Genomic DNA, 21,391 nt, shown 5'->3' on the forward strand with positions numbered 1-21,391 from the left:
CCGGCAAACAGAGAAATGCAGACAATGCCGAAAGATAGCCGTTCACCGTAGCAACAGCAAAACCTTCCTGCGCCAAAGAAAGAGCAAACTGTAGTTTATCAGATAAATGGGCTTTCAAAGGGTCAACAGACTTCTCCCCACACCAAGAGACAAATTTAGCCCATCTGTAAGAATAAATGGACTTAGTGGAGTCACGCCTAGCTGATAATATGACATCCACCACATCATGTGGGAGAGAAAAGGAGTTCAGGTTGCCCGTTCAATCTCCAGGCATGAAGGTGTAATGTCTGGAGGTGGGGGTGTAGAACCTGCCCCTCGATCTGAGAGAGGAGATCTGCCCTGAATGGGAGACGGAGCGGCAGGCGAGAGGAGAGGTGGAGAAGGTGTGTACCACACACTTATTGGCCAATCCGGGGCGATCAAAATAACTTGGGCCCGGTCTTGGCGAATCTTCCTCAGAACCCGAGGAATCAAGGGTATGGGAGGAAACGCTTAAAGGAGTTGTGAGCCCCAAATTAACTGAATCGCGTCCCCCAAGGCTGCCTGCATCGGAAACTGTAGGCTGCAGAATGACGGGCAGTGAGCATTCTCGAGAGTGGCGAACAGGTCCACCTGAGGAGTCCCCCACGTCCGAAAGACATGACGAACCACCTCCGGGTGAAGCCTTCACTCGTGGTCGGCCGAGAACTGCCGACTGAGACTGTCTGCTCACACGAACTCCGGCCAGATGATTTGCCATCAGACAAATCTTGTGGTCCTGAATCCATGACCAGAAGCGCAGAGCCTCTCTGCAGAGACACTGCGACCCTACTCCCCCCTGCTTGTTGACATACCACATCGCGGTGGTGGTGTCCGTCAGGACTTGCACTGACAGACAGCAAAGGGAAGGGAGGAAGTCCTTGAGTGCCAGACTTATCGCCCGCAATTCCAGAAGGTTGATGTGACCAAAGACCCTTGATCTCCAGATCCCCCAGATGAGCACCCCACCCTAGAGTGGAGGCATCCGTGATCACTGTGGCAACCAATAGAGGCAGATGGAAGGGCTTTCCTTGATACAGATTGCCCTCCACGCCCCACCAAGACAGATCCGCCGCAGCTTCTCTGGAGATCCTCACTGACTCCCTGAGATCTCCATTGTGTTGATACAAGGCAGCACTGGAGTGCCCTCATGTGCCAGCGTGCATGGTTGACCAACAGAATGCATGAAGCCATCAGATCGAGCAGGCGAAGGACCTTCAGGACTGGAACAACCGCTCCATTGTAGAATAAAGGAATCATTTCCTGTATGTCGCGAATCCTTTGAGGTGGAGGGAATGCGCGACATACAGTCGTGTCCAGTACAGCACCTATGAACAGGTTGCGCTGGGAGGGCACCAGGTGAGACTTGGGTACATTTATCGAAAAACCCAACTGGTGCAACAACTGAGTTGTCTCCTGCAGATGCTGGAGCACTTTCTCTGACGACTCCGCTTTGATCAGCCAGTCGTCTAAATAGGGGAATACTGGAATCCCCATTCTTCTGAGATGTGCTGCCACCACCGCCATCACCTTGGTGAAGACTCGAGGTGCAGTAGTAATTCCAAAAGGAAGGACCGCAAACTGATAGTGTTGCGACCCCACCGTAAAACGGAGATACTTTCTGTGCGACTTCAGGATTGGAATGTGGAAATACACATCCTACAAGTTGAGAGACACCATCTAGTCTTCTTCCAGCAGCGCTTGAAGAACCTGAGCAAGGGTGAGCATCTTGAATTTCTCTAGTTTCAGATAGAGATTCAAGATCCTGAGATCCAGGATCGGACGAAGCCTGCCATCCTTTTTGGGTATCAGAAAATACCAGGAGTAGCATCCCTGACCCCTTTCCTGCTCTGGGACCACCTCTATCGCACACTTTCTCAACAGAGTCTGTACTTCCTCCTGTAGAAGTAACAGATGTTCTTTCGTACAAAAACCTGGACAAGGAGGGTAATTGGGAGGGAATTCCCGAAAGGGAAGGGCATACCCATTTTCTACGAGATTGAGAACCCAAAGATCTGATGTAACCGATTCCCAATCCCGTAGAAAGTAGGTAAGCCGACCCCCCACCGGACCCACATGATCCTGAATGGCGGATCTAGGGCTGCTTTTCTGAGGCTGGGGGTTAGAGGAAGTAGAGGAGGAAGAGGAGGAAGAGGCTTGACGACCTCGAGGCCTAGCCCTTTGCTTTCCTCTATAAGATCTGTACAAGGGGTTCTGCTGCTGCTGCTGACCTTGCCGATAGTTGCGAAAGGAAGAGCATCCAAAACCTCTGAACCTCTTGGCTGAATAACCTCTGATTTGAAGCCCTAAAGATTTAGCAGTTGCTCTACTGTCTTTAAATCTTTCCAAGGCTGTATCAGCCTTTTTGCCGAAGAGACCAGATCCATCAAAAGGCAGATCCAGCAAAGCCGCTTGAAAATCTGCCGAAATGTCTGAAGTTTTCAGGCAAGCCGATCTCCTCGTGGCAACCGCAGTGCCCATGATACGTGCCACCGAGTCTGCAGTGTCCAGACCACTCTGAATCACTTGGCGAGCCGCAGCCTGTGCGTCTGATAACACCTCCTCAAAATCCCTCCTGCTGTCATCCGGAATCTTAGGAGCTAAAGTACGCATAGTATCCATAAGGGCATGCACATACCTCCCAATAAGGCAAGTGGCATTAGTTGACTTCAACGCCATACTCGCAGAGGAGAAGGTCTTTTTAGCCACCTGATCTTGTTTCTTTGCCTCTTTATCACCGGGAACCTGAGGAAAGGCACTCACATTCTTTTTGGAACAGGCTGATTGTATGACTAGACTCTCAGGTGATGGATGAGACGTCAGAAAAGCAGGGTCCTCGAGTGCAACCCTGTACCTTCTCGCCACACTCTTGGATACTGCAGGAGCGGTCAGTGGTTTTTTCCACACCTCCATAATAGGCTCCGTTAAGGTTTCATTGAACGGAAGCAATGGCTCCACCACAGAACTAGGAGAATGTAAAACTTCTGTAAGAAGATTGGACTTAAACTCCACTGTTGGTAAAGTCAATTGCAGAAGATCTGCTGCCTTCCTCATCACTACATGATAAGGCTGGACGTCCTTTGAAGGCGCATCAGAACCGGATGGTAACTCCCATGCTACCAGCATCAGCTAGATCCTCAAAACAGTCATCCTCTAGTTCACCTTCCTCCATATCAGGATGTGACTCTATAGATCTTTGCTCCTCCAAAAGGCGTTGTGCGTCCCTTCTGGACCTCTCCTTAACAAGCTTCGCAGCCGGATCCACCAATGGCTCCGACGGAGCCGGAATCGACGTCGGTATCGAATCCGATGGCCCAGTGGGATGCGCTCGAGGTCGATCTGGAGCGGGCGACGCCGGAACCGGCGTCGACGACCTCAGCGGAGCCGGGTATTGCCATGGTGGCGGCGGAGCCGGCATGAAGGGCATGAACGGAGCAGGAGGATAGGAGTGAGGGACTCCTAAATTGAAGGCCAGAGGACCCATGGGACCCGAAGGTGCGCCAGAGGGGTACCACGCCCTTGAAAAGACACCATACATAGCATTTAAAAACGCTGAAGGGTCTTGGGCTGGGGCTGGGAAAGATGGCTGAAGGCCCTCAGGCTGGTCTTGTGGAGGGTTCGGATTCAGCTCTTCGACAGGCGCAAAATCCTCATCCACAAGAACCTCTTCCTCTTCGAGCCTGGGACGGTGCCGGAGACTGATTCGAAGCTCGAGTCGGCGACTGTACCTGCGACTTTGAAGGCAAAACCTCACCTTCATGATCCGAGACATCCATTGTGACCACCTTGGAACGTACCTTCTTCAGTGACCTCGAGCCCGACTCCTTACCGGAATGACGTCAGGACTCATGCCTCTTCTTCTTATGACTCCTTCTCGACTTCGAAGCATGGTCTGAAGCGGACTTCGAAGACTACTCCTCTTGAGACCTGGATTTTGACTTCGATCTTGACCTCGACCTCGCCCTTCGAGAGCGAGATCTCGAAGATTTTCTTCCCTTCCCAGCCTTCAGCTTCGCTACCAGGAGTTTGGTCTCTTTCCCGCAGGGCATTCGGGTTCATCTTCCGACAAGATGAACATCCATCCACATCATGGTCAGAACTTAAACACCATATGCAGTCCTCGTGCGGGTCAGTAATGGACATCATTTTCCCGCACTCCCTGCAGGGCTTGAAGCCAGTCTTCTTTGTCGACATCGTGATGAAACAAAGAAGCAGAAAGCAAATAAAAAGGTAACAAAGTCACCAGTTGGCTACTAAGATTCCCGAATCCGTTAGCGTCGACGACGCGGAAAAAAGGGAACTGATGTCATCACACCGGCGTGGGCCTATTGTAGTGTCGGTGACGTCAGCGGAGTCGCGTGCGATACCGTGTCTCCAGAACGTCTTCCACGTCGGCGCGAGGCTACAAAAGAATTTCCGGATGTTGCGGACACAAGGGGGATATTCACAAGGTGAGGAATCCACTGGCATATGTATCTATCAGAATTCTACGTTCAGACTTAGTCTCTTATGGAAGTTGAAAATCTCCAGCAGGATGAAACAAACTAAGGCTTCTCGAGGCCGGATACCCCTTTTCTGCAAGGAGTCACTGAACAGGATTTGCTATTGCTGAGATGAACGTAGCGGGAGCTGCCACAAAGTGAAATTGACCAGCGATACACCTTGGGCGGATCGGGAAAACTGGTACGTCACAGTCTCCTAGATTCTCAGAGCAAGTTTTGGCATAAAAAGATTTAAGTCCCAGGTTTTAGATCTGGACTATCTGAACACTTTTAGCACCGCCTACAAGGTATCAGGTCGGGAGGACACCTACTTGGAGGGTCAGCACTTCTTTAGACTAAGTCCAGGTGCGGCATGGTCCACGCCAGGAGGGGAGGGTCTCCACTTGTAGGGGCAGCATTTGCTCAGATTGTTTTCAGGTCGGGTTCAAGATGGTTGGGAGCCATTTCTGTACCGGAGCCTCTAATCTGGAAGCCAGGCAACCAGCCCTTGGAGTCTCTCAGGAAGTCTCTGGTTCAAGCAAGAAAGCAGGTCTCAAGCAGCGGGCCAGTCGTCTAATGGGAAAAAGGCAGGCTTCAGGCAGCAGGGCAGTCCTCATTACAGCAAGGCCGTCATCTTAAGTACACAGCAGGCCATGGACAGCAGGCAAGACAGTCCTTTTAGAGTTCTTCGGCAGGTTCAGAAGTGAACTGAAGAATGGGTCTGAGTGTCTACTTTATTTATACTTCATTTCGGCTGTTTGACCATAAAAAAGCATCTACAATACAGCTTTCACACAATGTTAAAATGAGAGATAATCGTTAAAAAATGAAGTTACTAGAAATAAAATGCAATTCAGCGGTTACCTACAAAATCTCAAAATACATTATGAGAATCGCTTCATTCATAAAAATTATAAACTATTGTATAAAAGCTTTTAAAGAGTGACATCAATTCAGACCATTTATAACTAAATCCAGAAGCCCAATGCACTAGCGAAGCAGCCCTCTGGGTGCGCTACCAAGGACAGCAGCAACGTTAAACTTCCCGAAGGTTCCTCTCAGCCCCCCTCAACCTCGATCTGCTTGAAGGAGCTTTCTTCTGCTGCCCCACACAAGGCCAAATAATTTTGCCAGAGCACATGCTATCACTGGGCTAGGTTCTGATGTTAATATTCGCAGCGCTTTAGCAAGCTTACGTGTTCCCATCTGCCTGCATATAGGTGCAAGCCACCTAGCTCTTGGGCTTCGATTGGGTGGGCAGGCAAACAGGACATGTGCTACGGGTTCAAAACTGGCGGTGCAAAGAGGTCAGAACCGAAACAGCACTCGAGTGGAACTCAAAGAGCTGGTGAGGGCATTGTGGGGAAGCATACCAAATCTGAACTGCATATACAATTTTCGGTCACTAGGCATCTGTTTTATTTCCAAATACGGTAGGTAAATTCTAAAGCTAACCAGATCTCTTTGGGATTGGCGGCAGCTGTTTTGGCACCCCAACCCCAATACTGCATTTTAAGAAAGGGTTTAGTAGGAATTAAGGCTGTGTCCCTATTCTCCCAGAGGCTCTCCAACCCCAAGTCAGATAATAGATGCTTTACAGTCTTTCACCACCCAATTTCTTGCTGCGTTTCTAGTTGGCTGACTTATTCAAGCGCCTTGGCATTGAAGCCTAGTTCAGTGGAAGTCCTAACCCTCCTCCAAAACAGGAGACAGAGCTTAGCCTGATCAGCAATTGATTTCGGGCCCATGTCTAACCTTAAAGGGTGGAGGGAGGTGCTCTTTGGCAACTGGACCACGCTCCCCAGAAATGTATTATCCGCTTTAACAAGATTACCCGGCCTTTCGAAACCCCACAGCTCTACCTCATACAAAGCAGAGCTCGCTGACTTGGATTCATATATCTGCAGTGGTGCTGCCACTGGTTTTGTATAGGAGGTAGTAAGATCCATGCTCAAAGCCCCAGCTATTTGAGTTAGCTTCAAGGTAGATTTGACCACCTGGGGCTTCCAGGACACGCTTTCGGATAAGCCCAACAGTCAACATTTACAATCTCCTGTTAGCCACTGATATCTATGTGACTAGTTCTCACTTTCTCTTTTGATGTAAGTTTTGTAAAGCGCTCCGATACACTTGGGTCTAGGTTGTGCCATATAAAACTTTATAAATAAATATGAGCAAATTAAAAGTGCTGACTCTCTCAAGCAGACCGTTACGCAGAGTTGGACAACCCCTATAAGATTTGTGGCAACTGGTCGTCAACAATTTTGTCTTTGCAGTAGTAATCTCAAGGCCACGTAGCTTACAGAAGTCATTAAAATGATTAAGTAAAATATGAAGCCCCCGTGTGTTGTTGACACAAGCAGAGTATCATCCGCAAATAAGAGCGTCATGAACCTTTCACTCCCCAGCAAGGGTGCATCAGCTGGATCCTCTTGGAGATGCTTCAAAATGTTGTTCATATATAGGGACAAAAGTGTAGGGGTCAAAACACACCTTGGCATACACCCCTGCCAACCCCGATTGCAACAGTTAGCTGGCCTTGGTCACCCAAGTAGACTTTGGCAAAGTCATCATCATAGAGGCAGCTAGCTAGTGATAGGATCTGATGGAATCCCCATTTCTGAAAAAACTTGGCACAGTTTTTATCTGGAGGAAAGGTTGGAGGCGGTTTTTAGGTCAATGAAAGTCAAATATAGACTCCCCTGGCCGATGGCCAGTCTTCCAAAAAAGGAAGCTGAACATCTGGTCACTTTCATGCCTGGGGTATGAGAGCACCTCCAGCAATGGCATTGGATAGTATCAAAATGTAGGCTGACCAGTTTTCTATATCATTGAAAAACAGGTCACCTGGGAAATATCAGGGCCAGGGGCTTAGCTTGAGCTATTGAATTAATGGAAGCCTGAATGTCACAGATTGTAAAGAGCTCCTTTGAAAAAGTGAGTAATATTTCTGGGTGAGGTGTTGCCAAAACTGTCTGGGGAGGACCCGCATATAAGAGCTAGAAATCATCATGCCAAGCTGAAACTTCGATGTTACTAGAAGGTTGCAAAGAGCTCTTAGCACCTCCCTGAGTCACTAAAAGCCAGAAACTTTTTGGAGTCCTTTCGTGCACATACCTCCCCGATGAGCCTCCACCTGTTCTCCCACTACCTTTTGCCATTATTTTATTTTCGTAAGTACTTCTCCTCGCTTTTACTAGGTCGATATTATTGGATCTAAGGACAGATGTTAGTTGTCGTTTTGGCTGCCTGCACTCCCGATTGAGCCATACAGTCCGCAAGGTTGCACTGGAGCCATATGCTGGACTGAGTGAGGGGTTGACAAAGAGCGCAGCTAACTTCTGGAAAAAAGGGGAGTGCCTACCCACTATGGCTTTCAATTTTTCCAGATGCAGAAGCAAAGCTGTAAAGTCTGCCATACACGCTGTCAATTTTTTATTAAGTGACTGGAGCTTATCCTCATCCAGAGCTGCCTTTAGCCACTTAAGGCGACGGTTATCGTTCGATGGGAAGAGGTCTCTGGTTACTAAATGGGCTCTAGATGCAACACAAGAATCATCCCAAGGGGACTAAACTCAAACACAAGCTATTCTGGTCACTATCGACACTTGAGCAGACCTTCATATCTACGAGTGAGGGCCATAACCTTAAGTCAAGTCAAAAATAATCAAAGCAACTTATTCCCTTGGATCTATTGAAGGTATTCACACCCATTTTATCCGACTTGACCCACGCGTGTGGCTCTCAACCTGTAGGCATTTAACTGTAGAGCCACTTGCCACCATTTTCGAACGGGGGTAATTCAAGTTGTGGTACTTGCCAAAGATCATCCTCCTCCCTTGTCTCACAAATATCATCCGTCCCTAGGGGTTCAAACGTCACATTAAAATCCACAGCTCCAATCAAGGGGAGCAAAGAGCGCCTTTTCCCCAGGAGCTCCTCAAGTTCCTGTAAGGTGAGAGAAAAAACTCACCCTCTAATATTGCTCACTTAAAAATTATAAATGTCAACAGTCAAGCCAGTTGCGCCCTTCAGTTGGATGCCTAATATACCAGTCTGGAATTTCCTTCCTCCCTGCATTGGTCCCAGCTGGTCTGTAGTCACAATAGGCTAGTGAAGTTCTTGGTGTGTGAGCGGAGGCAGGGACTTTGAAGTTTAAGTGGGGCTATGCACAGCTCTGCCCCTCATATTGCTAGGATGGCCCATCCTGCCAACACCCAGTCTCTCTATTATGTTTCTCACTGGGAGGAATAAAACGGTTAGGACAAGAAAATGCCAACTTTCTAACTATGGCCTTTCCAGAATTGGGACTTAAAATCAGACTTTACTATTAAAAAGGATTTTAAATTCGAATTTGACAAGCATGACTTTCCTATCTGCTGCTGATCAATAGTTAGCACTTAAACGTAATAAGGCAACACAATGTTATTCTATGGGAGAGGTAGGTCTCAGTACTGATAAACAAATGTGAGTATTACCAGGACATGTAAAACTGAAAAGTATATATCCAACTTTTTAAATACAATGCACCATGTCCTATGGGCTGTTTAGGGCCTACTAAGTGGTGATAAGCAAAAAAAGTTAAACTAGGCAAACGGTATATCTTGCCAAGCTGAATTGGCAGTTTAAAACTGCTCACAGACTCATAGCAGATTATTTACCAGCCATGGGTATATGGCATACAGCTTTATTAGGGACTTAAGTAAATTACATTTGCCAATCAGGTGTAAGCCAATTTTACCATGTTTTAAAGAGTGATCACAAGCACTTTAGAACTGGTTTGCAATTTTAAAGTGCACAGAATCCTAAGGCCATTCAGCAAAACAGGAGTGGGTAGGCGAAACATGTGGGGGGTCCAAGGAATCAGCCTGAATGTCCTGAACTCGCTGCAACAGAGGTAAGCCCTGAACAGAACTACAAACTGGATGGTTTCTATAAAAAGAAGTCTTTGTGAGTGAGTCAGGTGTGACTTCCACACACTGATCATGAACCTCAGATTTAAGATGGGTCGCTATCGCCTGGAGGTGGTCTGCCACTGATTGAAGGCAAGCCCGCCTACGACACCAAGTCACCAAGGTAGAGGAAAACAGATATCCTGACCACAGAGGATATGCTGCAACCACCACAAACACATTTGTGAATACCAGAGGGGCACTGGAAAGGTCTAAGGGGAGCACAGCAAATTGAAAATACTCCTCGCCAACCCTGGTATAAGTTTTGCGGGACTGTAGGATGAGTTATGAAAATATACATCATGCAGATCGAGGGCTACCGTCCACTTACCTGGAATCAAGGTAGAGAGAACTTGGACCAATGTAAGTAGCCTCAATTTGTCCTCGGGAATGTATTCAAAGGGCATAGACCTAAAATAGGATGAAGGCCTCGGTCAGCATCAGGAAGTAGTTGAATTAACATCAAATTCCAATTTCCAAGGCAGGCACCCTCTCTATGGTTCCTCTGGACAAGCGAGCCCATACTTCCTGCAGTGTGACAGGCTAGGTGGTCCTTTAAAGTCTGACCTGATTTAGGTGGAAGATGAGGTGGGTCATAAAGGAATGAGAGGACGTAGCCCCATTGGACAATTTGGAAGACCCATCTGTCAGATCTAATCTGTTGGCATCCCTGGAGAAAGTGTAAGATGCTTGCTCTTATAAGGTAGTTGTGATCCGCGAAGTGCAAGTTAAAGCACCCTATCAGGGTCTGAAAGGATTGGTTTGTCTGCTGACCAGCATGTCGGGTGGCTAATCCTCCCCGCCCAATGAAAAGACTGGGGTGCTTGCTGTGGCAGCAGGAGGTTGGTTTTTTTGGGGGTGGGGGGTTGGAGCTGGCATTGTCTGCAAGTCAACCCTGTACAGAGTCACCAAAACAAGCAGGTTTGATTAGCTAATTGCCTGGTAGGAGCGGTGGCTCAGCTTCCTTAAAGTGATCCAGTGCAGAATCCAATTTCTCAAACAGGCAAAATATGCCAAATGCCATATGTGTAAGGGAAGCCTGGACATGCCCAGAAAAATCAGTGGTTCTCTTCCATACAAGACGACGGAGGACCACGCTGGTATCGACTGCTTGGCCTATGCAATTGGTGGTGTCCAAGCCAGACAGTGAGCTATTTAGCTGCAGTCGAGCTATCTGAATGGTTTACCCAAAAGGTCTTCAGGGACTGCCGGCAAGATATCACTGACTACACAAGGCAGCGTACTAACCACTATACGATCTTGCTGACCATGTCCCAAAGGGTGTGTGTGTATCAGACAAGCAAACAAATGCCATTGACCAATCTCAAGGCTAGGCTGGCTAATAACACTTGTATCCCAAATGTTTCAATCCTTTTCGTCTCAGTCATAGGAAGAAGCTAGGATTCACCTTGCTGACAGGGTTCAACTGCCAGACTCTCAGGAGAGGGATACTGAGGCAGGAAATCAGTGTCCCCCTGGTGCCAGCCTGTGGTGTCTGGCATTCTGCCTCCCCGGTGGGCATGAACAAGGCTTTGCCCATGTGCCCATCAATGTAATAGTCAGAGCTTCAGTAAATTGGCAGCAAGAGAAAAGAAGGAGCCTGCCCAGGTTACATGACCTCCGTAAGAACATTAGTTTTGGCCTCCACAAATGTTGAAAGTCCTAGACCTCTGCTGCATGTCTAATGTCCAAAGCAAAGGAACAACTATCCTCTGTTGGTGGTCTAAGGGGAGAAATCTGGCTAGTGTCAGGTGATATATCAAGCTCACTGGCCTCCTACAAGTCCATATATAAACTTTTATCAACAAGAGTGGTTGTAACAACCCCATCATCAACACTGCCATCTCCAAATAGTTGCAGACTGATCACAATCAAAACCAAAAAGCTGGTGGAGCACCCAAATACATCTCTGGTTAGGTTCTGTCAGACTTTGACTGAATGGGATCCAAGTACGTCAATGTGGATACCACACGTGACCTGATTAAGACTATTTCGGCTGGTAGTCAGACACCAAAATAGGTACATGGTCTTCCTGTGGCACCATCGATAAAGGTTTAGGTGTAAGTAACTAGAACACATTTGGCACTAAATTGGAAGCCGACAAACCTAGGTGTGGAACCTGTTGTGGGTTTGAGGAGCACAGTAGAGGATGGATCAGCCAGAGGTAACCCAACTGTGTGCTCCTGTGGATTCTTGGGGCCCAAAGGTGCGCCAGAGGGAACCATAAAAATGCTAGAGATCTTCTGCATGGCCTCACTCCGTAGTGATGCTGGTGGTGACTTGGGGAATTCAAGGTGCATCAAAATCAATCTCTGAATTGGGTCCTCTGTAGATTCCCAGCGAGACCGTGTGGCACACTGACACCCATGCAACTTCCCTGGAGACAGTGGCAGGAATGGGGAAATTTGGTTTGGCCTTCTTGTGTTTCTGCTTTGTCTCAGACCTGTATTTACTCTAAGGCTTCAACCGTAACCAGGCCAATCGCAGGAACAGCCAATCAGCGGGAGCATATCTGCACTCTCGCCTGAGAGAGAGACAGTTGAGGTTTCTTCTAGTGTTTGACAACGGTCAGGTTTGTTTCATGATCCTGGATCACCATCTGGTTCATTAAGACCTACTCCTCACAGGACTTTGGAGTCGTGACCCAAGCCTACACAGTAAAGACCTGCTTCGGAGATCACATTTTCTTGGAACAGTCCCTGCATGGTTTAAATCGTACAGTCTTCAGAAGATATCTAGTTCCCCTGCAGAATGTTTAATTTTTTTGAGAACTAAAGTTCTTGGCAAAAAGTTCACAGAGCAAAGAAAAAGTAAAGCGGATTTCAACATTTACGCCTGAAGGTGCAGAAGGGAACCAATTTCAGCACAGCTATATAGATTCCCTAATGTTGTTCAGCATGGCTCAAGAATACAAAAAGCAGTTTATGATGCAGCTACCTGCTTAATTTTGCAGGTGCATGCACCATGCTTGCACATAACCTAGAAAATGATGCGGGAACTTTTTGCCTTTTTATTTACCAATCTGAATTGGATCAGAACATTTTAAAAAGTGAAAAAACACTTATTTGGAAATGGATTGGGGCAACAAGGGTGGGCGGTGGGAAGAAACATGGAGGGTGCGGTGGGGGTAGAAAAAAGTAAACTGGTGAGAGCAATGTAGAGCAGGGGAGAAGCACTCAAGCAAGAACACAGCGGAGTACTTCACACAGGAAAGATAGGGAAGTACACTAAGGGACAGCAAAATAGCACGCAAAGGTGGAAGAGAAGCAAACTAGGGAGGAATCTGGAAAACAAATAAACTGTCGTGGAATGCTTATGACTAACTAAAAAATGTGTTTCCTAGAAGTGAGCAGTGGAAGTAAATTGGAAGTGCTCCAGGGGAGGGGCAGACAAGATGGATAAGGTAAGCCAGTGAATAATAAGCGGGCAAATGAGCGACAGTAAAGCCAACCAATGGGAAGCAATGAGCGACCTGCAAGCCCATCTACATTCATAGTAAGCACAAAATGTGCCTTCTGCAACCAGACACCTATTCTCTCTGGTAGGCTGAACCCAACAATCACTCAATACTGAATACGTATGGGTAGCATGTTTCCGTGGGAATAATGGAAAGGGGTTTTAAAGTTGGATAAAAATCTCATACATAATTTACTGAGAAACTAACATAATTGGCAGGCCTATAAAGCTCATGCTCCTCGGAGAAGACAACACACAGAGGGCAAGTGCCCATACCACATCAGGAAGGAAAAACATATAATCCAATTCCATTCGATTTATAGAAAATCAGAGAACTCCAAACCTCAGAGTAGAACATTTGAAAGGACATGCGGACAGAACAATTTAGCCAATGGAAATCTAGTTACAACACTTCAAATGTTATGGGCTCAGCTTAAAGTGTATGAATCCTTTCAGCAGCGTAACTGCCAATAAGATGTTAAAGGGAAACATTTAATTGTAGAGCCTCAAGCAACTAAAACCAGGTTTTTTTTAAAGTTAACTAAGCAACAGACAAAACATTAAACATGCTTTAAATTCTCAATCCATCTTGATGAATTAAAGGATAACTTTCCATCCACAAAGCGTACTATTAATGTTTCTTGTTTTTTTAAAGTGATTGGAAACTGATGGGTCATGTATTTGAAAAAAAAAAGTCAGTATGGCTAATGGTACCTTAATTGAAGCGCCTGCAAAACGAGATAGCTGTTTTATGTGCTGTCCCTGCTTGCCAATGATGGCTCCAACAGCCAAAGATGGAATGAACAGATGAACAGTTTCAGATTCTGGTTGATGCTGTGTTAAAAGAAGAAAAGAAATATTGTGATGTGAAATTCTGATCATACCGAATTTTAGCCTAGGAAACATTGAGCAAGACTAATCAGAAAAGGGAATTAGGAAACACCTGTTGTGACAGAATTTATTTAAATTATTAAAGGCACCAGGTATTATCAATCAGGTTTACACAAGTCTTGGATATTGGGGTCAGTGACACTGCAAGGAATCCTGCCATTTTTTGATATATTCATTTATCAGTACATCAAACTAATCATTCAAGACATACAAACAATAAGAATATATAACGCCCCCTTGACTCCATAGTTCAGCTACAAAGTCTAATATTTAAACATGTGTAAAAAAAATACTATAAACAATATTTCTCCAGTAACATACAACTTATTCCCAAGGTTTTAGTGCACTTCAGTAACCTCACTAACAAAGCAAATTCGAAATTACACATTCAGAGGCAAAATAACTGGGATTTAACACTACAATAAGTTCTACCTGTTCCATGTATTCCAGAAGACTATTTCTGGGTCATGACCTTTCTGCATAATGAGATGCACATTTAACTATTAAGGTCCAACTTATTTTTGTTTCTGTAATGCGAAAAATCCCAATCCTATTGCAAATACAGTCAATACAATGGTAAATAACAGATCACTATGTGTTCTGTGTAAATCAAGAGTACATACTTATGCCACCAAGACAAGATCACTAGTGGTTGTCAGTGAGACTCAGAGATCAGGATCAAGGATTCCCATCAAAAATCTTATAGATCTATATTCTCATTGGGTCATCCAGAACAACCGGGGTGGTATGTCCCCAGATAATTGGGACCGCATCCACACTAAATTGTTAAAAAGTTCTCAGTGAGTCAAACCCACACACACCATGTTGACCATGAGTTAGATAACAAAGTAAGGGAATGCGTGAAGTTCAAGTAAAGTAATGTGGTGATAGTAAAATAGAGTGGAGAAAACAGGAATCTGTCATTTTTATTTGAATGGTCGTTTTCACCCTCTAATTAAAAACCAGAACAGTGCAAATGACGGGACAGTCAAACAAATATCGACTATCTCATAAAGGGGCCAACATGTTTCAGCCACTCCGAAACGGGGTTCCATAGGCTTTCTTCAGGGCCTCTGTTCTTAAAGATTTGCTACCGCGACGTGTATGTAAGTGAAACTATACGTTAAATGTGAAGTGAATCAAAAAAGGATATGAATGGACCCGTTTAGTCCATAGTCAACTTGCTCCGTGCCAAAACTGGAGTAGTCTCACACCTAAAGAAAATAAACGACAACCATAAGGATCTCAACCCAGAACACATAGTTGTACCCCTTTATTTTATTTCAAGTTATAATAATTCATCACTCACCCAGAATTATCCAGGGGCAAAGCCTCACCTCTCCTGGACCCTGCTCAGGATAACGGAGGCCACGCTCTAATGGAGAGAAGTGTAAAGTGTCTGAAAAGAGACCCAACGCTACTCGAGCAAAATGTGCCTCCTCCAAGCAACTCTAACAATATTAACTACTCTTCACACTAGTGCTCATATGCTTGGTAAAACTTGTCCAACAGCAGCCTGGTCACGCCGGTAATAACACATAGAAAGAGTTAAACGGGCAGAATTAATTGCTATTGTAGGGGACTCACTAGTTTTGAAAGAACCTACTGCTTAGATCTGTGCTCGCTGTCAAGGCAACGTGTATCATCATAAAGCGCGCAAAAACGGGTGTACTAATGCGTGTATTAAAGGCAAATCCCGTTATGCTCGAATGCTCAAACAAAATTAATAAGCTGTTACTCAGTAAAGGTCAACTCTTTAACGATCATAGATTGGTGATAACACCTAGTGAAATATGGTCTAAAAAGTGAAGGAAAACACACCAACCTGTTCGTCGTTGCCTCGGATGTAGGCACTGAGTCAGGGGGGAGGCATCAGCCTCCTGGGGAAGGCAGTATTTCAAGCACGCCATAATTGGAGGTGGAGTCTCGTTTCTGTGTTCCGAGACGCACCTCCTCCCCAAAATTTCAAATGTCCGATGGTAATAGCCACGGAGATGTATCGATCGATTCTGGTCATGCATGCCAGTCAGGGATTTGTAAATGGACGGAATCGAAAACTTACTAAGCAGATTCAGTAGTATTCCTGGCTCGAAGAATCTGTCTAACATATCGCGAGATTTTACCGAACTACAAAGTGACGTCATCCGGTGACAAAATGTAGTCCGGAAAACAAAGCTCGTGACCCCAATTCTAAATGCACCTCAACTTGAGTGGTCTGTGAAGTAAGCCCACGGAACTGATCCGGATCATTCCAAACCAACTTCCCAACTCGTGTTAACTAGGAGTCTTACGTGGGGAAGATATCAATGCATGGTCCATAGCAGTATAAAAGGGGGGGCGTGATCCCTACGTTCTCAATGTAAATAACCTGATAATAGATAGTGTGGACACAATGCCAACATATATGCAACATGTGTATACTACCCAACAGAAATCATTAAAGGGTTGCCCCATGGAATGTCATCTTTGCAAGCCCTATGTAGTATAAAAAGACAATCTACAACAATAAAATCTGTTTACAAAAAAAATAAGACAATCTTTATATTTTCAATGTAATTATCCTGATCAAGAGGTGGTATAGTCACTCTGCAGACATATGTACAATATGTACAACATGAGTATCTTCACAAGCAGAAATCATTTAAGGTTAACCCATGGAATATCATTTAATCCCAATGAGTCAGTTGAAAGTTTGTATATCCAACGTTGTTCTTTGTTGAACAGGAATTTTGGAACATCTCCCGTATGTGATGGTATAAAAGGCTTCTCAAGGATAGTCCAGTAGAAGTCCTCTTCTGTATGTTTCAGTTCTACAAAATGTCTTGTCAATTTAGTGAGAGTCTTCCTGCATCGGAATGCACTCTTGTGTTCTAGCATCCTAAGGCGGACCTTCCGTGTCGTCATGCCAACATATTTGATAGCACAAGGGCATGTCAATAGATAAATTACGTGTGAACTGTTGCAAAGGACGTTTTGTACCAGATCCAACCAGGTACAAAAGATTGTGAATCGCCATTGGCGTATTCTCAATGCCAGCGCCGACAAAATTGAACCTCCTTGCATGACAAGAATCAATCGATACATCTCCGTGGCTATTACCATCGGACATTTGAAATTTTGGGGAGGAGGTGCGTCTCGGAACACAGAAACGAGACTCCACCTCCAATTATGGCATGCTTGAAATACTGCCTTCCCCAGGAGGCTGATGCCTCCCCCCTGACTCAGTGCCTACACCCGAGGCAACGACGGACAGGTTGGTGTGTTTTCCTTCACTGTTTAGACCATATTTCACTAGGTGTTATCACCAATCTATGATCGTTAAAGAGTTGACCTTTACTGAGTAACAGCTTATTAATTTTGTTTGAGCATTCGAGCATAACGGGATTTGCCTTTCATTCACGCATTAGTACACCCGTTTTTGCTCGCTTTATGATGATACACGTTGCCTTGCAGCGAGCACAGATCTAAGCAGTAGGTTCTTTCAAAACTAGTGAGTCCCCTACGATAGCAATTAATTCTGCCCGTTTAACTCTTTCTATGTGTTATTACCGGCGTGACCAGGCTGCTGTTGGACAAGTTTTACCAAGCCTATGAGCACTAGTGTGAAGAGTAGTTAATATTGTTAGAGTTGCTTGGAGGAGGCACATTTTGCTCGAGTAGCGTTGGGTCTCTTTTCAGACACTTTACACTTCTCTCCATTAGAGCGTGGCCTCCGTTATCCTGAGCAGGGTCCAGGAGAGGTGAGGCTTTGCCCCTGGATAATTCTGGGTGAGTGATGAATTATTATAACTTGCAATAAAATACAATAAAGGGGTACATCTATGTGTTCTGGGTTGAGATCCTTATGGTTGTCGTTTATTTTCTTTAGGTGTGAGACTAATCCAGTTTTGGCACGGAGCAAGTTGACTATGGACTAAACGGGTCCATTCATATCCTTTTTTGATTCACTTCACATTTAACGTATAGTTTCGTTTACATACACGTCGCGGTAGCAAATCTTTAAGAACAGAGGCCCTGAAGAAAGCATATGGAACCCCGTTTCCGAGTGGCTGAAACATGTTGGCCCTTTTATGAGATAGTCGATATTTGTTTATGACTGTCCCGTCATTTGCACTGTTCTGGTTTTTAATTAGAGGGTGGAAACAACCATTCAAATAAAAATTACAGATTCCTGTTTTCTCCACTCTATTTTACTATCACCACATTACTTTACTTGCACTGCACGCATTCCCATACTTTGTTATCTAACTCATGGTCAACATGGTGTGTGTGGGTTTGACTCACTGAGAACTTTTTAACAATTTAGTGTGGATACGGTCCCAGTTATCTAGGGAAATACCACCCGGTTGTTCTGGATGACCCAATGAAAATATAGATCTATAAGATTTTTGATGGGAATCCTTGATCCTGATCTCTGAGTCTCACTGACAACCACTAGTGATCTTGTCTTGGTGGCATAAGTATGTACTCTTGATTTACACAGAACACATAGTGATCTGTTATTTACCATTGTATTGACTGTATTTGCAATAGGATTAGGATTTTTTGCACCTTATTCATGAATTAAAGACCCCTAGTTCTCGGTCTGTAGCTGAACGTATTATGTGGGGGATATGAACTATGGCAGGTCTCTAAATATCCCTCGGACCCCCTTTTTCTCTCTGTGGCGTTGTTTTGTTTCTGTACTGCCACATTTCCATTGTTCAAAAAAGTAGAAGAGTCCTACACAAACCTTGTACTTTACTAAGCTCTTTCCTCATGTCGTACCCATTCCAATATAACAACTAAACCGCATGGAAATTGAAGGCTTGTAAAATGTAAAAAACAAAGCGATTGATAGATGGAATGCTTGAATTTATCTTAGCCACTGGCAATAGCTCTGGGTCGCATCCCAATCCATTGTTTTTCACCCCCATCCCACCTCAGGTTGGACCTACCCATATGCAATTATGCCTCAAGCCTGCTCCAATGGCAACAGTCTAGGCTGACCTGCCAGGCAGGTTCTCCCTGACTAGACACAAGCAACCCAGGACCAGTTACGCCCTTATGGGCACACCAGCCAGGTATAGCTTGTTTCCAGTAGCATAGTGAACATTAGAACCAAGTCTGGGCATACCCATCACACTTAGGGGAACTAAAACAGCGATGGACAGAATGCTTGAATTAGTCTCAGCCACTGGCAAGTGCTCTGGGCCTCACCCGAACTATTGATTGAGCAGAAAATGCCGGAAAGAAGCTTCCTTCAGGCTATAGCTCCGATATCATGGATGATCGAACAAGTTACTTACCTCCTGTAATGCCTTATCTGGTAGAGACTATCTAGCCACAGATTCCTTACCTTAGAATATTTCCCAAGCGTCAGACTGGATCGGGACATTTTTTAACAATTCCATTGCGCACCGCTAGGTGCCATCTGTCAGCTCTGTGGGCATCGCCCACGCCGCAATTAATGTGTGCAGCGTTTCTATAGGTGCCACCCCAATGCTCCGACCAAAGTTCTTGACTGTTTTCCGCATCAGAATCAGGAAGCCAAGCAGAGGAATGACAGTGCAAGAGTGAGGTCCTAAAGAATCCCAATGTGAGAAGGCACTTCGCACAATGGGGCGGATGGCAGGGTCGGTAAGTAATCTGCAGCTAGAGTCTCTACCAAATAAGGTGTTACCAAAGGAAAGTAACTTGTTATCTGATAGATACTTCTAGCTGCAGATTTTTTATTACCTTAGAATAGATACCAAAGCAATCTCTCCCCAGAGGGGGGTCTGCGGACGCTCCTAGACTAAGAAGTCCTGGAGGACCTAACAGGCAAAAAAGCCATCTTGACAGATCTGACGGTCGAGGCAATAGTGTTTGGCCAACAAGTGAAGTGATGGTCACACAGCTACTTAACAGATGTTCAGCACAGGGACCCCTCTAGCTAACGCCGTTGTCGCAACTGTAGTTCTGGCGGAGTGAGCTCTTAAGTCCTCAGCGGGGACTGTTTCTTGGCCATCGCACATCACACCTTAATGCAAAGGATGATCAACAGAGCTAGTTCTCTTTTGAAAAGCATTTCCTTCCTTTGCCCCTGAAAATCTAACAGTTGATTGTCCAACCAGAATTCTTTGGTATGACCAGAATAGAATAATAACTCACTTTTTGGATCCAAAAGTTGGAGTCTTTCCTCTTTTTAGAAGGATGAGAAGACGAGGAGAAAAAGGCTGATGTTTTTGCCAGACGTGAAAAGGTGTCACCACGTTTGTCAAAAAAGAATGCCCGGGTTCTAAGACCTAATTTGTTTGGGAAGAATAAAGTGTTAGAAGTATTAACCCCTTCTGCGCTCATGACAAGGGCAGCTCGTCATGGGCGTAACCTGCGCTGCGCGGATGACGAGCTGACCTTGTCACGTAACGCGGCATTTTTTAAATCGCAGCGCGCAGCGGGAAAACCGCTAGCGCGCATGCGGTTAATTGAAAGCACCTGCAAATAGCTAACCTGGCAGATGTTATAGCCACTAGGAAGACCGTTTTGATCATTAGGCGTTGTAAAGAGCAGCTGTGCATTGGCTTAAAAGGAGAACACATGAGGAAGGAGAGAACTAAACTCAAGTCCTATTGGGGCATAATGAAGGAGGTGGGAGAAAACACATGCTGTAAACGTTTAAGGATTATAGTCACAACAGGTTAAGAACAGGGAAGGCTGATCAGGCAACTGTAAGAAAGTGGAAATGGTGGCTAGATATCCTTTTATGGTGCCCAAAGCAAAGCCTTGCCAGGACAAGGGTGCTGACAGAGGATTAACTGATTTGGATGTATACCAATACACCAACTTTTCCCATCGGTAGGCTTACATGGTTCTGGTAGAACGCCTGGTTGCCAGATTAACATCACATACTTGAGGAGGGAGATCAAAAACTCTCCATTCTCACTGCTCAATCTCCACGCATGAAGATAGAAAGTGGACTGGTTTGGGTACGGTACCCTGCACCGATGCTGCGCAACAGAAGAACTGCCCGAATGGGCAACTTAAAGGACAGATGCTCATTAGCTTGGGATACCATACTCGCCGTGCTCAGTTCGGAGCCACTTTATCTTCTTGAGAACTCTGGACATGAGTGGTTTATGTAGAAAGGCGTTTAAGAGTCCTGAGCTTAACTGAGACTGAAGGAGTCTCCTAGCTAAAGCAGCCATGGAAACTCCAACGTGCAAAAGAACTGCCATTGTGTATGCTTTGCGGTGGCGAACAGATCTAACCAAGGCTCTACCACATCTCCAAAGGAGATCTGTTCCACATCTGGATGATCCACTAGGCATCGATAGCTGAGGTTGTCTGCTCTGGCTTTCAGAAAGCTCACCAAGTGTTGAACTACCAGGGAAATTCCCCTGTCCCAGCCTGTCCAGAGGTGCAGGTCCTCTTGACAAAGGGTCACCGACCCCACCCTGCCCCATTTGCTGCAGTCTCACATGGCATGGTGTTGTCTGTGAACACCTGCACTAGCCTTCCCTTGATCGAAGGAAGAAAAGCTTTAAATGCCTATCAGATGCCCCAGAGCTCCATCAGGTTGGTATGATGCTCGGACTCCACAATAGAGGAGTTCTCTGATGCTCATCTCTCCCA

At 45.5% G+C, this 21,391-nt stretch overlaps 1 protein-coding gene across 1 annotated transcript in view; it reads right to left on the reverse strand.

Annotated features, from left to right (window-relative positions):
- The window catches only part of IGF2BP3 (insulin like growth factor 2 mRNA binding protein 3), a 1,020,294-nt gene that overhangs the window by 263,305 nt on the left and 735,598 nt on the right, over positions 1 to 21,391 (reverse strand). The window contains exon 11 of the mRNA XM_078663554.1: positions 13,622 to 13,741. Coding sequence (XP_078519680.1) covers positions 13,622 to 13,741 — 120 coding nt within the window. The remainder of the gene's footprint in view (positions 1 to 13,621; positions 13,742 to 21,391) is intronic.

This window comes from Lissotriton helveticus, chromosome 10 (assembly GCF_964261635.1).
Source record: "Lissotriton helveticus chromosome 10, aLisHel1.1, whole genome shotgun sequence".
In the NCBI taxonomy this organism is placed as follows: domain Eukaryota; kingdom Metazoa; phylum Chordata; class Amphibia; order Caudata; family Salamandridae; genus Lissotriton; species Lissotriton helveticus.